The 15,968-nt window shown below is 42.3% G+C and overlaps 1 protein-coding gene and 1 long non-coding RNA gene across 4 annotated transcripts; one reads left to right on the top strand and one right to left on the bottom strand.

Annotated features, from left to right (window-relative positions):
- Nucleotides 1-13,439, bottom strand: ywhag1 (3-monooxygenase/tryptophan 5-monooxygenase activation protein, gamma polypeptide 1). Its single transcript, XM_047607719.1, has 2 exons — nt 13,168-13,439; nt 1-2,157 (listed from the first exon to the last, which is right to left on the bottom strand). The coding sequence occupies exons 1-2, from the start codon at nt 13,252-13,254 to the stop codon at nt 1,501-1,503; spliced, it is 744 nt and encodes a 247-aa protein (XP_047463675.1). The 5' UTR covers nt 13,255-13,439; the 3' UTR covers nt 1-1,500.
- LOC125021600 lies at nt 2,164-12,502 on the top strand. Of its 3 annotated transcripts, none has more exons than XR_007114357.1 (3): nt 2,164-3,117; nt 7,980-8,098; nt 10,833-12,502. It is a non-coding gene; the product is annotated as an uncharacterized LOC125021600 (long non-coding RNA). The 3 variants fall into 3 exon arrangements; XR_007114356.1 differs by having other exon boundaries at nt 2,164-8,098; nt 10,833-10,967; nt 11,177-12,502; XR_007114355.1 differs by having other exon boundaries at nt 2,164-8,098.
- Nucleotides 13,440-15,968: the final 2,529 nt, after the last annotated feature.

Here is a 15,968-nt window from a genome sequence, read left to right as displayed (position 1 = left end):
TCCATAACAGATGAATTTATTGTTAACAATCACTGTTTTGGTATAGCGTACTTCAGCAAATGGAGTAAAGAAAACACAGATTAAAATAAGGTCTAGCTAACAATCGCAATAAAAAGAAATAAATAGAAAATAATCCGATTAAGGTCTAGTAATTCCATGTTCATATGAATACATAACATCTACAGCATAAGTTAATAAATTGAAGCTACTGTATAAATACATCACCAGCATGCACAATATTGTATTATGGAGAATATTGGAGCATCTTACACTGAAGAAACAGTATAATAGGCAAGTGCATTTTCTCGACCAAGAAGGAACCGAAGACGATTAAATCCACAAACCTCAACTCTGCTTTTACAGCTTCCACTTTTAACATTGCATGTGCTCTGGCCGCAAATTAGACTCGTTTTTTTTTTTAACCAACTAGGTCCGTGGTTCCACGTGGCACTTCGGAGATCCTACCAATTATTATGAAGATAGCATTGACTGGGGAATAAGGGTGGACTCGGTTTTCGATCACATCTTTTAAAATTTTCATTCCTTTTTATTTCACTATCCGGATCAAATCATTTTCCCACAAACATGTGTAGCCAATAGAAGTTGTTACAGTAACGACAATACTGACAATAAGAATTAGGTGTCCAAAAACAGTTAATTTATTAAAGCACATCAGCACATGAGAGGGACAAGCTGCACTAAGTTTACTTCATGAATCTGTATTTTTAGTTACAGTATGACTGTGTGACTGAGCTGGACACATACCCGACACAAAGCAAACAAAAACTTGTTTTTTTTTTCTTCAAAAACAGAGACAACCTGCTCTTTACTCCACGATCATGGGCGCGGTGCAACTAAAGATGTCGGTAAGATTTACGCAGTGAAGTTCGACACCCCTAAAAAGCCCGTCTTCATCTCTGTAGCCCGTCTGCTCTCTCACTCACTCGCCCCCCTACCTGTCGGTCTTCTTCCTCTTTCACTAAGCAAGGCCATGACATTCAAGGTTACTCTAATTTTCTTGCTGCTCAAGCATTGAAACTGAATTCTGAATGCTCCTCCCTCGCCAAATACAGTAAGACAGCTCAGCTTCATTTGCGCGATAAGACCAGTCTCTGCCAGTGTGTAGGGATTGTTATCCAATAGTCACACCGTGATGAATGAAATACCTCTTGCGTCTAAAGTGGTATTTTTGGCAAATGCTGCAGAGGCCATCAAGGAGGGGTTTCGTATTTTTTTTTTTTTTTTCTCGTTGTGTTATTTCTCAAACTAAAATCGTCTTCCCTCCTACTTTTTTCACTTTTAATTTGTGGAAAAATAAAGAACAGCAGCTGCGTCGGTACCGTCGGCTAAATTGGCCGCCGACGTTCCACCACCCCAACCCACCCTCCCTTTTTTTTTTTTAATTTCTAAGAACATTTTAACTATTATTATTATTTTTTTTTATCATCATTTGTGAGCGCGCGTGTTGTGTTGTTTTGGCAGAATGAGGATCTCGACCCTTTAGTTGTTGCCCTCTCCTCCCTCGTCGTCCTGCTGGTCGCTCGTCCACAGCGTCAAGTTGTCTCGTAGCAGCTGCATGATGAGAGTGGAGTCTTTGTAGGAGTCCTCGTTGAGGGTGTCCAGCTCGGCGATGGCGTCGTCGAAGGCGGTCTTGGCCAGGTGGCACGCCTGCTCCGGTGCGTTCTGGATCTCGTAGTAGAAGACGGAGTAGTTGAGAGCCAGGCCCAGGCGGATGGGGTGGGTGGGCTGCATGTGCTCCTTGCTGATCTCGTGGGCCTCGCTGTAGGACTTCTCGGAGGACTCCACCACGGCGGCTCTCTTCTCCCCCGTGGCCACCTCAGCCAGGTAACGGTAGTAGTCGCCCTTCATCTTCAAGTAGAACACCTTGCTCTCGTGCTGCGTTTCGTTGCAGTTCTTGATCAGGAAGTTGTCGAGGAGGTTGAGCACGTCCTGGCAGACGGCCTCCAGCTCCTTCTCGATCTTTTCCCGGTAGGCCCGCACCATCTCGATCTTCTTCTCGTTGCCATCGGCCGTCGTCTTCTGCTCAATGCTGGAGATGACGCGCCAGGATGAGCGCCTGGCCCCAACCACGTTCTTATAGGCCACAGAGAGGAGGTTCCTCTCCTCGTTGGATAGCGCCTCATTCAGTTCTGTGACCTTAAAAAAGAGAGAAGAAGAATACGCAGGCATTAGCCTTACCTCCACTGTGCTCTTTATATCAAGTATGTTAGAATATGTCTGGGTAGCACTCAACAATTGACGGTCACACTGTTAAAAATGCTGCAAAATATGATCATCTGTGAACATGTCAATATCAAACTGCATCAATCACAAAGTGCTGGAGAATATACACAGAAAAAACGACAACAGAAAACATCTCCAATGCAGCTCCACACAAACTCAACCACACACAAGACAACAGCCCCTGCATCCAGCAGTGTAAGCCACACCCCGACACACTGACATCATCCTCTAAAGTGACTGCCGATTGGCTGTCCGCCGCTCTGAAAGCGGGTTTTGTTTGGTTTTGACAGGCCAGTGTCTGGCTGAAGGATTTAATCCTTTATGCCCCACTGGGACTGTGCAGCAGAGGCATCTTTACAGACCTTTTTCTGAATATAAAGCCTGTTGTTACTTTCTTTATCAGCGCAGAATTCAGTTCCATGTGCACAGTAAAGCAGGGGGCCCCGGCCAATCACGTGGAACAGCACTTCACAATGAATGCGACACCAGCCACCACCACAATGCTACATCAAAACTGATGGGACTGTAATGACATTTCCTTAGACACTTACGTAAAAATAAATAAATAAATAAATAAAATGAATAAAAAAATCTGTTAGAAAAGGCCACCTTTAACTGTTTTTCCCATTATGCATGGAGATCTAATCTGTAATTAGTGTTCATAGTGTTAAAAAGTCACACATAACACATAGGAGCACCATGCAAGCACAATCTGAACAATCTTAAATTGTTAAAACGCTAACATTTGCAAATCATCTCTAAATGCATAGTGCAACTGAAGATCATGAGTTAATACCTTTCATTATTTGCTTTTTTTTTGTTGCAGATAAATTTGCTGCTGGGATCTTACTCTCCTGCCGCTGTGCTACAAAGGTAACCATTGTGACAGTTTTGTAGGTTTTTAATTCCACATCATGATAGATATTCTACAGAAGCTGTACCCTTACTGTTGATAGTTTAAACACGCAGCGCCCTGAACACATGATTGTGCTTTAAACTCTTGCTCAAGGGCACTGAGACCACGGAAAGCTTAAACTTGTGACCTCCAAGATGTATCACAGTCATTATAAGCGAACAGATGTGTCACATTAGCTGCACGTCTCAGCTCCAGTTGTTCCCACGTATGACTTATTATATGCTCATCTGATGAAATGTTCTCTTCATTCATAAGCCCGTACGTGCGTCTACGCCCATCGTTCACTCCAATTCTTTGCTCGGTGATACATAAAGTAGCAGTCAGTTTTCCTCTGACTGCGAAACGGGAGGGAGTGGAGGGCAAAGAGCGATCTGTGATGCAATCTCCAGTTTCCATGGCGACTGTAAAATCTGCTTCGTTTGTGAGAGCCTTACTATCTCTGCTGGAGAGACTGGCCACAAGCTGCTCATGGCGAGGATGCTGACATGGCTGATGATACGGTGAAAGCTGCAGCACAGCGGGGGGATAAGTGAAAACAGCTAAACCGCAAAGCGACCTTTTCACTTCTGTCTCTTGGTTGCGAGCTGCACGAAGGGTCTGAGGACGGTGACTAGTCTGCCTGCTTAGTTTAATGAACACAACGAGGTCGGTCAGAAGTTTGTTGAAGATATTTGTGGTCGTCAGATACCAGAAAACAGCGCACATACCGGTGATGCCAAGATGTTGAAATATCTGAGTCATATCTACTGCCATTAAATTTGGTACTGACAGCACCGCCACACAAGACTGACACTTTAGTACAGATTATCAGCTCACCATGAGAAGATATTCAACTGACACTGAACTCATTCATTTCTTGCCAATATAGCGTCAAAATTTCAATTAATTTTACTCATAGTTTTACCACAATCTAATGATTCAGATTTTGGTTAAACTACACTAAATCCCAAAAAAGGACATATTATCATAAAATATACAAAAAAATCCAGACCCCTGTGAGCAAACATTGGTATTTCTATTAGTAACTGCTCAGAACTCAGTGGTAATGAACAAAGCCTCGACATGGCCACCAGCAGAGCAGCAGAGGTCTGAGCTTGTTCACTAAGGAGTGTTGCTACAGAAGGTGCTGTAAAAATTACAACTGTCATAAATGAAATGACCTTTGTACTGGAAGAGTTCGAAAGCAAGCACACAATAAAATGAATTCCATTGCATAACGATCCCTAGTTACAAGAACAGAAGACAAACCGGCAGCAACAGACCAACCGCCCCACACCAATCCTTCCTGAAGCGAACCTTCAGCACTCTCTGCCTCAGCCCATAAAATTACAATTAGCGTAATCGAGTATCTGACCTACAGTGGATGCAACTTGTCAGAGTGGGTCAGGGCTGGAGCGACATAGAGGTCAGAAAAACAAGGCCTAAACAACCCATCTGTACAAACATGGCTGCCTTTGTTTGAGAAGGCTGCAGGGCAAGCAGAAAGCCCTGACGGAAGCTGTGGTGAGGGAATGACAATAGCGCTCTGTCTACCCATAAAGCTCATCAATCGCGCCTGCTCTCTCGTGACTCACCCTTACACAAGGCAGTCAAACTTCCAAACAACCGAGTGTTAATACAAACAAAGGCCAAGCAGGACAATCAATAACTTCCTCTTTGACAGCTCTCTGCTGTTAATATCACAGCAAGTGCTGCAGGGATGAGAGTGTTTGACCTCTCATCTCAATGCTGCCGCCTTATATTTCCATTCTACATATCCCATGCTTCCTTTCCTGTCTTTTTTGCTCATTTTTTTTTTTTTTTTTGCTCCCCTGCAGACATTATCTCAAGCAGCCGTGCACTACATGGTGTCACTGGCGGTGTTACTAGGGTTACTACTAGCCAATTTAGCCAAAAAGATCTTGGTGCGAAGTAGAGGGGGAAGAAAGGCAGCATGTCTGTATGTGGCTGAGTAATGATGCATCAAGTGGCCCTTTGTTTTTCTGTGATTACAGCTAATCTTTGAATCCAAATGTAAGGCAAATAGAGGAGCCTAATTAGACTACTGGACTGAGCGAGGCAAAACACTAGTTAATGTAACTAGTCTGTTAGTACACAGTACACTGTGTCTGAAAGTGAAAATTTGGTCGAAATTAGCCCTTTTTCATACTAACGCATGAACCTGTCAAACGTGACTATGAGACTTATTGAAAAGATACAGTGAGTATGAAGCTGCCGTCTTCAGCCCACATATTTTCCTGCTTAGCTGCTGTTGTCAGAAGCAGATGTGTTCTCCATGAAATGTTGACTAATGGCATTACAAACAATGACAATGCTGAGATGATTGTGCAACTGCATTGCTAGTGCATGGTGAAAGACTGTCAGGGGCGCTGGCTGTTTCACACCTGAATATTTATAGGGCTGGCCCATCTTCTAGGAACCCAGATGTTGAAAAGTTTTCATATTTTATGCAGGGTGGAAAAAAACAAAAGAATTTTGTACATTTCTGCATAAAACTGACTAAAAGTGAAAGGGAACACATTCGGAGAAATGAAAAAAGAATATTGTGAATTTGTTTGGAGGTGCAAAGGTAAGTGCACATCTAGGAATACAGGTTCATTTCAAGGCCAAATTAGAGTCCATCTGTTTGTTAGTGTTTGCAACAAATGTAAAATGAAATCAGGGATTTGTCATGGTCTGATCTTCACAAAACATGTTTGTGTAAGTATATGATCACACAGAAAGAAGAGCTTTCTGAGGACATCAAAAAAAGAGATGTTGCTAATTGTCAGGTTGGAAAAGGTTAAAAAACCATCTGTGAAGAGTTTTCCATGCAGAAATACACACTCAGATTGTGAACAAATGGAGATTTAAATGGAGACCATTTCCCTCCACAAGAGTTGTCGACTAGCGAAGATCCTTCCAAGAAGTCACAAAGGACCCCATGGTAACTTCTAAGCCTCTGTTGTATTGACTAACATAATGTTCATGAATCCACCATCAGGAGAACACTGAACAACCATGGTGTACATGGCAAAAACAAAGCTGCTGCTCTCGAAAAAAAAACATTTCTGAACTTCTAGAGTTTGCTAAACATCGTGTGGACAAGCCAGAAGACTAATGGGAAAATGTTTTGTGGATGGATGAAACCGAAGTCGAATTATTTGGCTTAAATGATAGACGTCATGCTTCGAGGCAAAAAACAATGCATTCCAGCATCAGAACCTCATCCAATCCACGAAACGTGGGGTGGTGATGTCCTTATTTGGGCCTGTTTTTCTGCATCTGTGCGAAGAAAACATCAGATCATCTGTCCGTTAGTAGAATCTTAAGAGGAACTGAGTCATACAGCAAGACAGCAACCCCAAGCACACAAGCCATTCTACAATAGGATGGATAAAGAACAAGATGAATGTTTTGGAACGCCCAAGTAAAAGTCTCAGCTTTAATCCAAAAGAAATGTTGTGGAATGACCTAAAGCAAACAGTGCATGTGAGGAAACCCAACAACATCTCAGAGGTTCTGTACTGAGGAATGGGCTAAAACTCCTCAAAGCGTCTACAGACCACGTACTGAAAACAACAGTTCACTTGGCAACATTTGGCAGCTCTCAGATATGTATTAATGATACATTTTCTCAAATAAGTGAATACAGATGCAAAACACTTTATACATCCTGTGTGGTCGCCAGAAATGAAATCTCTAACAAATAACCACCATCAAGGAAATAGACATTTCAAAGTTTGTCATGGAAAAACAAAAACGTCCACATATTAAATTTGCAGTAAAGCCGGAAGTTTGTCAAAAACCCTCTCGAGGAGGCAGAGCAGTGCCTTTGTTGGTCTCCGTGTCCTTGCTGACCATGCTGTTCTTACCTAAAAGGCACTACTGCGTAAATGTACCTGTCTTGCTGATTGATATCGACACAGGATAGTTTCTGTAATAATAATAAGTAATATATCTATACATGATGGATATGAGCAGAAACCGCGACCACATTTTATTCTGTCCTCATCTTATTTGTGTACCTGTGTCTACGATCTCATCTGAATACAGATATACAGGATTTTCAGCTGGAGCTGAACAAAGGAGGCATTAAACTGCCTTCTGGTGTCAAAGTCTGCACATATACACAAAACATAAGTCAGAGTGTTGACGTTCAAACATCCAACAGAAGTAACAATAACCTAGAGCACTGTTTCCAGGCGTGGGGGGTCACACAGAAGCAGCCAGTGAGGTGGGGGGGTGTGCTGCTTCAAGCAGATGACGAAATATGATCCTTGAAGTCTAGTTTGCGTAACAGGTTAATGGGTTTGAGGGGTTATCAGACCAAAAGAGGAGGATTTTACAACACTGAAAAATGCTCACAGATGTTCAGTCCCAGTGACAATGGCTCCCTTCAGCCATTCAGCGAGGTCTGACTTTTCCCAGATGACTAAGCCTTTTATTGCCAGCACACCCGTGGGTGTGGTTAATGGAGTGCCTGTGTTAACGGTCAGTCAGCAGCTGTATTACCTGTAGATTTTTTTTTTTTTTTTTTTGTTGAAACACACCGATATGTTGACAAAGGCAAAGAGGTTAGCTGCTAAAAAATGTAAGATGATAGCTTTTTTGACTGGTAATGTAACTTAAGTAAGTGGATTTTAATATATAGGATTGTGATCAGGGATCCCAAAAACTCCCATGTTCAATAATTAGTTAGTAATTTGGTAGAAAAGCCATGTTTGACATAATACTGAAAACAGTAACAGTGGATATATGTCTATACGTTTTCATAGATGCTATTTAAAGAATCCAGAATGAATACTAATTTTTATACTTCCTGTCTTTTGAATTACAGTACAACTGCAGAGCTGGATACATGTGTCCATGAGAGGCCTTAAAATACGGCAAGCATTATGTTCCTGCACCCAGTAACGATGAGGAAGCACAAGGAACAGTCAACGTGAAGATAATGAGGTGCTGTTAAAGTGCACATACTCCAGCTAATGCAAGTGAAGCTCTAAGATGGTGTGAAATGAACTTGATTATAGTGTGTGTAGGTGAGCATGGTGGGCGTTATTAGTAGTGCCTTTGTGATTCACCACTGAGTCAAAACTCATTTCAGGCCGTCCTGAAATTTCCTGAGATGACACCGACTGCATTCATAATTGGAGGTTCAGGAGTCTGATCTGCTCTCAGAAAGAATGAAAGTAATAGCAGTTTGATGCCTTTGGGGACATGGTGACTGGCAAAAGACAGACATCAGGGACTACTTTATTGCTGTGTAGTTTATCTTAATCTAAAAATCTACCATTTTTCATTGAAAAATACTGATGCAACAAAACAGAAGAAACAGGATACAAAGATTTTAAGAAAGTGGATAAACATAATAGATATAAGGAAGTCCCTTCCTATTTCTTTACTAACTTAGGTTGTGGACGCATCAGCAGTGCAATTGTTCAGATTTGGCTAATGCTTGGTCAAAGAAAAAGTCACCACTTGGGTTTAACTAAGCCAACCACCATCTTTGAGGAAGAAATGTGTTCGGAAAAAAATCCCAAATGATGGTCAACGTTCACTTAAATGTGTTAAATGAAATTGAATCAAAGAAAAACAACAGTAGAATTCAGGGCTATGTTTAATAGTGAAAGTCAGAGCATTTCCACATGTACAGTGTGAAGGGAACTCAAGGGATTGGGATTGTGTAGCCTTAAGAAAACCACTAATCAGTGAGGCTAACCGGACAAAAAAAATGGCTTCAGTTTGCTAGGGAGCACATTTGGACTCTGAAACAGAGTGATGGGGAACTAGGGTAAGAAGAGAGGCAGATGAAGTGATGCCCCCATCATGCCTAGTAGCTACTGTACCACACATGGACTGGCCACCACAGAGTCCAGACCTTAATCCCACTGCGAATCTTAGAGATGTACTGGAGATCTTGGTGAAAAATGAATGTAACACTGGGTGGAATCTTGCAGAGAATGCGTGCTGTAATCAAAGCTAAAGGTGGTCCAATGAACAGTTAGTGTGTGACCATTTTTATCGGTGGCAAATTTTCTTTGGTCAAGCAGTGTACATAGATACTTAGATATTTACCCCGTGGTGAAATATTACCTATAATATATCTATGATTAGACCTATGGGAAACCCAGTTATTTAACAAATAAACACCTATTTTACACCTCATTTGGTTGGATAATTAGCAGTTGTGTGTGTGTGTGTGTGTGTGTGTGTGTGTGTGTGTGTGTATAAGTATTGTAGGGAAGCCTTATTGCTTTATCAAAAAGCAACAGCATATGAGACAGCTTCAGGACAATAAATCTGCAAATGCTCTGAATGGATGCTTCTGTGGGTGAATAATGCGTTCAGTTCATTAAGTGTGATGGAAGCCTTGGCTCTCTGTGCCATGCACTTCCTAAGACCGAGTCAGCCCTCCAACAGTGTGTGCGTGTGCGCGTGTGTGTGTGTGTGTACAGTAACACAGCCCCAGCGGCTGTTGCTATGTAACTCAAACATGCATGTCAATGTTAACTTTGACAGCCCTAGTAGTTAGTTCATGCAAAAAAAAAATGCTAGGGAACACTGTGGTTTAGTGGCCATTTATATGGAGCAACAGTGTCAGACTGAGGTATCTGTTAGCAGTGATGCTGATAGTAGTGATTAACCCAGTGCAAGTGTTCCCATGTCAATCGGTTCAATAAAACACGTCATTTTCATATGATGCCTGGCTTGCAAAAAGACTGCATTGGATTTTGCTTTGTTCAAAAGATTCAAAGGAGTTGACGAACGAGAGAAAACAGCACACTGGGTTTGGCCACTCCTTACCAAAAAAAAAAGGAAAAAACTAAACATGTGAAAAGACGGCCACGAAAGTTCTTATTTAATAAGACAGTTGAGAAGGATGACTGTTGTAAGATTAAAAAACATAAATTCCAAAACAGTTTCTTAAATGGTTTCCATTAGATTTCTGTTTGTGTCACTTCACTGAATGGAAGAAGAACGTTCTCCTGACAGTCTAAAAGCATCTTTTCTATTAAATCTGGTTATGTCAGCCTTCAAGAACGAATAATGGCTGTATCAAAGGGCTGCCTCTATGCACCCATGTGGATACTGTGATGTAATATTTTCATTAGATATGCACGCTGTAGTACAGAGATCTTTTCACATGAATATTCAATATTCACAGTCAGAATGTTCCCAGTGATTAACTTGAGTTCATTTCTTTCAATGGAACTGCTATTATTATAAAATGCAGAAATACCATGCAGAAGAACATCAAATACAAACAGTGCATATCTTTGAAACATGTGATTGCTGATCAGTTTGAGCCATTTCGGCCCACATCTGTGATGCGTGATTATTGTACAGCTTAGCATTAGCTATTTGAGTGAAATGGGTAGTACGCACATCGTGTAGCAGTTACATGGTAATGACATCCAGATACGAGGTATCATTTTTTTGAAATGCCAAAGGTTGTCATATTGTGATCTATAACATCAGTAGTGATTTATGCTTTTGTGTGGAAATTAAACTTTAATTATTAATAATTAGAATTAATTCTCAAAGGGGGTGTTCTAATGGAAATTTATTACATATTTTACCTTATCACGTTTCACAACCAATAAGCTAGATATTTCCAATATTATACACACACAATATGTGTATGGTAATACACCGGATCTTACTAATTAATTTTTGTTTTGTCTTTAAGGTGGGCATTGTTTCTTGTTTTTAGATGGCAAGAGCTTGTTTGGCTGCTTACACCATCATCATTTCCTCCCTTGGTTTCCATGCCGGAACTTCTTTCTGCATCTCCAAACTGGCGACGTACCAGCCTCCATCTACTGTAGGTAACACATTGACTATGATAAGCACGTTGTAAAAGTCTACTTAAGAGAAACAAAACTGTCCCTTTAAGGCGGCTCCCTGATCTGATTATTTTACTTTTAGAATTGCATTCAAACAAACTGGGCCCTGCTAATGACTCTCTGCTTGGATAGTTTGGCTGGATTTACAAATACTAGACAGACTAAAAGCCTGTTCTTTAATTCCTAGCTCCACTTTGTCTCCCGGTTAATGAAAAATATGTCTTGCTGGTCCTGGATCCTCAGCCTGAAGCCTTCCAATCCTCCCGACAACGGGTGCGGCGTCGTGTCCTGCCATCAAGGCTTATTTGGATCCGTTGCCACCGGGGCGGTTGCCATGTCTGCAGTGGCAAGGGATTCCCCTCAAATGATGGGCGAGGCAGCAGACACACCCCGCTGCCCAGTGCTGCAGAGAGACTAGCTGGGTGAGGGGCAGCTCGCTCTCTCTGACTCGGCACAAATGAGAAGGGGTGGAGCCGGGCCCCCTCTGGTATTACCACTACAGGCCGGTCCTAGAGAGCAGCGCACAGCGTGGCCTTAAAACACTCTGACAGCCTACTTATTGACTCCTGGAGCTGATGTAGAAGAAGTAGCTACTTCCTCTGCTATTAAATGGAGTGACCTTGTTAATAAAAAAAAAAGTAGACATTCTATAACATGCTAATGATCATGAGAATTATAGATGTATGACACCAAAGCTACTAATCTTTGAAAATACTCGTAAAGAGAAAGTAAAGGCTGCTATAAAACCTTTTAACGTTCCTTAAGAAGCCTCTATTTCTGAGGAACAACACTGTTCAAGGCTTCACAATGACACTGTGGCCATTATTTTTTTCAATAAAGGAGCCCAGGCATTGTCATACAGCACAGCAAACTGCCCACTCCTCCTGCTCTCACTGTCCAGACTGTCATGACACAGTGAGATGCAGCCTTTGTGAGGCTGTGAGAAATCACTGCCTATGAAATGGTGCACTACGGGTGGGCCTGTGCTGCATCTTGGCAGATGCTGCGGCACGCCTCTGTGTGGGAACCTGCTGGAGGAGGTCGAGGACGCAGGGATGCGGCTGCTACACGGCATCGATTAACACAGGCGCTCCGTCATGCTCACGGCTGTGCTGATAAGAACGGGCCGTTTGCTGCAATATGACATCTCCGGGGATGATTCTGGAAAGCTGTCCGTCCAGCTACACCCACGTCTGGAAGGTGAACGCTTCGCATTTTGTGCGCCGCTTCTGCGCAAATCGATTGCGATCAACCTTCAGCCAACATTGCTCCTTTTTTTTTTTTTTTTTTTTTTTTGTCTTTACCCAATGCGCCAAACGTGCAGCAGTAAGAGACGGCGCGTCAACCTAAAGGTTTCTCCGCGTCAACCTAAAGAAAAGTGGCAAATCACAGTAAATCGACGGCTCATTATTTCGTGTGCTCCGGAAACCCGACCATCAGCACAGCCCCTACCATGTCACTCTCATCACGGTACCAACCTAGCCCGTCCTCTGCTCCCGCAAGTAATGCGCATCCCAAGGCTGGATCTTTCCGATTCCCGTCGTTGGGCTCGATCAGATCCAGACAGGAGATGACTCATTCACCCCTTATCGCTGCCCTGTGATTCATTTCCATCGGTTCTTTCACAGCCTAGGCAGCCCGGCCGCTCACCAAGGAGCCAGGCGAAAGGCACCGCCCCAAGATCAAACAGTCCGCATCTCAGACGACCACAATCCACCGCAGCGCGCCGCCAGCGGAGCCCTCCGATCCGCCGTATATAGCTCCATTCCACCCGAACCCCACCGTTTTCACACGGATCCCACCGATGCCTCTCATACGTGTGTGGGAGCGGGTGAAATGTGACCACGGGCTGAGGGGGCCTCGCAGTCCTGTTCAAAAAATGATGTTGGCTAATACGATTACAGGAGTCTCATGTCACACTCGCGGCCGTGGGTTTCTCTTAAAAGTGGTCTTTAATCATAAGTCTCATACACCAATTTTGTGTGGCTTATGCGCTCAGGTTAAAATGTGCCATTGACAGTGTCCCTGTCTGCGCATTTCTGCCACAATGGCAGGCTCAGCTAGCATTTAGACACTTCTTACGAATACGCGCACGTCGTTGTGATTGAATATGATATATTTGTGACTAAAAAGGTGAGAAGGAAAGGAGAAAGGTCATTACAGAGGAAGGCTACTTACCGATTTCATGGCAGCTGCCATATCATCGTACCTCTCTGCCTGCTCGGCCAGCCTGGCTTTCTGCACCAGTTGCTCGCGGTCTACCATTTTAGAAGTCGTGTAGTGTGTTGCCGTCCCGTGTGTCTCGGAGCTAAAAAATCGTAGTGTGAATGTTTTAATGCAGATTAAGAGTGCCGGGTCCTGTCGCTGCAGCTGCTGCCTGCTGTCTGTGCGCCTGCCTGCCGACGGGACACCCCTCCCCCTCCGAGCACTTTTTCCCCTCGGTTGTGTCACCACCCAAAAAGGCGTGTCCTCGCGGAGTGATGTAACGACCCTGGCAGCCGAGAGACACTGACGGTGCAGCCGATTGCCCCACACTCAGGCAACTTACACTGCAAATGTGAAGGGATGAGGGGACACGTTCAGTGCTATACCGTTATGAATCATGCTTTCATACTATTCGAGCGCACATAATAAATATAGAGCTCCTCTGTCAACCAGGCTATTGCCAGCTTCCCTGAGCATCATTTCCTCGGGGCCCCTGTAAAAGGCATGATACAACCAACCCTGCGTTTGCTAGAGCAGGGACGTCAAACACTTTTGGGTCGGACGGGGGTGGGACACATACAACCCAATTTGAACTCAAGTGGGCTGGACCCGTAACATAACAGCATAATAACCTAAAAGTAACTATGACTCCAGACGTTTTCCATTAGTTTTATTGCAAAGAAGAACAAGTAAATTAGGAGAATGTTTACATTTAATAAACTATCCTTTAAAAAAAATCTTAAGAAAAAAGTTGCATTTTGTACATATTGCTGTCTGCCGTTTGGTCCTCACTTCCATTACCCCTAGAAATGAACAAAACCCAAATATCATAATAAAAAAAACTGGCAATGAAAACCCTTACTTTCTGAAAACCTGAAATATTGCGTAAACAATTTTATGCTCTCGTGAAGGTGTTTTTTCAGACATACTGATATAACAGTTTATCGTTAAAGTGCTATGGAAACACTTTTTTTCGCATTTCCCCATTTCCTGAGAATTTAAGAGAATTATGGGATATCGTGAGAGGAGACTTCACAAAAGTTACAGCTCATTTGCAAAACACCTTTCAGTGGAAACACATACAAAGCACAAGTGTACTTTATCAAAACTTCAGAAATATTGCTTTTATTTTGCAATGGAAATGCAGCTAATGTTGTGTTCTGTCCATTTTCTTACTAAAGCAGTGTACAAATTAGAGATAGCCAGGCAAGCAAAAAGGTATATTAGGTAATGTTCATCATATTAAGTGTAATAAAAGAAAGATTTGATTGTTTTGGCAGTTGTTTGATTACATTTTCAGAAATGATGGAGTCGATGGTAAGTTATCATATTGCAATTTAGCTGTATAAATGTTTTTTTTTTGTTGCTTTAATATGTATGAGTAAACTAGTGACGTTCCCAACAGCCTCATCTTATCATTATAACTTTACAGTTACTACACTGAGTTACCCAGTCATTGACTTTCACGAGTTCCATTTGAAGTCAGTATATGACACATGCTGTTCAAATGGTAACATTGATTCTAAGAGGCAAAACATTGCTGCTACACAACTGTAACCCACCGAAGCTAACTGTTTAGCAAGCTAACAAGCAATTAACTTAATGAAGGTGAAGCAAAGGCACGAAGAAAAGATGAGTCCGTTGGGAATATCAACGATATAAATCAAGAAATAACTATTCCATGTTATATATTGAAACTTCCTGTCAGCCAGTGCAGCATAGCACAACACAAGTTGAAGATAAAGGCCTCCTTGATCTTGCCTTGTCATGGTAGGTTTCAACCATACGTAACAGTATAATACTTCTTTCCAAGTAGCCATACCTGCACAGAAATGACTGCTACAGTGTAGCGTCTTCAGTGCGGCTTTTGGTTACTTAAGATGTAATTGTGTGTGTCATTTTTTCAGGGTGAAAACACACCAAAATGGCATATTATTCTCTGTATGTACGAGGCCCATAGCAGCTTACAAAAGCAGTTAAATAAGAATATATGTTTAATGTATACATTTTGTAGTAGTTACAGTAACAGGTCTGATTATCAGGTCTGAGTTACCTCCAAAGCCTGTTAATAAAACAGAGGTTAGCATAGCAGCAAGCATACAATTCATAAACCTAGTTAGTTTTAGTCTACAATAACCATTTCCAATCCAAGTGAAGGAATAGAATATAGTTTGTTTTATGTAGTTCACAAGACAGCTTTATAACTACGCATTTCCCAATATGTCTGCTAACTGTATCGATTAGGTTTAATCTCATAACTCTGTGCTGAGTCATCTTATCATGACTCACCAAACACACCCTCTCATGCAGCCCTTTCTCCCCTTTCTCTTCTGTGCAGACACTCGCTGTAAATTTTCTGAAACTGATCAGTCAGCTCCAGCTTTGCCCAAGCTTGAGTCTGCTCTTAAGTCCTTTAACCTCTTTATTCATACAAGGTGTACAAATGTCTGTAATCAACATATAGCCTAAGTTAAAATGCCAGTTTAGAACATTGTCAAATTAAATGTCACAACTAAAATGGAGACATATTTAAAGATTTTTTTGTCCACCACATACTGATCAGCCATAACATCATGACTGCCTTTCTAATATTGTGTAGGTTCCCATTTTGCTGCCAAACCCGTCCTGACCGTCTGTGGCCTGCAAGTTTTATGGTAGGGCCTCCATGTATTTGTGAATTTGTTTGTCCTGCACATCCCACAGTGCTGAATTTGATTGAGTTCAGGGGAATTTGGAGAAGTCAACACCTTGAACTTCTTGCAGAGTGCATTGTT

This window comes from Mugil cephalus, chromosome 15, assembly GCF_022458985.1.
Source record: "Mugil cephalus isolate CIBA_MC_2020 chromosome 15, CIBA_Mcephalus_1.1, whole genome shotgun sequence".
Lineage (NCBI taxonomy): Eukaryota > Metazoa > Chordata > Actinopteri > Mugiliformes > Mugilidae > Mugil > Mugil cephalus.
The sequence above is the reverse complement of the archived record's forward strand: the minus strand, read 5'-3'. Positions and strand labels throughout refer to the sequence as shown.

What these genes read in the sequence shown, in the direction of transcription:
- ywhag1 (XM_047607719.1), bottom strand. Translation starts at nt 13,254, where the DNA reads ATGGTAGACCGCGAGCAACTGGTGCAGAAAGCCAGGCTGGCCGAGCAG. An exon ending in TGGCAGCTGCCATGAAATCG is followed by an intron (nt 2,158 to 13,167) that starts GTAAGTAGCCTT and finishes CTCTTTTTTAAG; the next exon opens with GTCACAGAACTGAATGAGGC.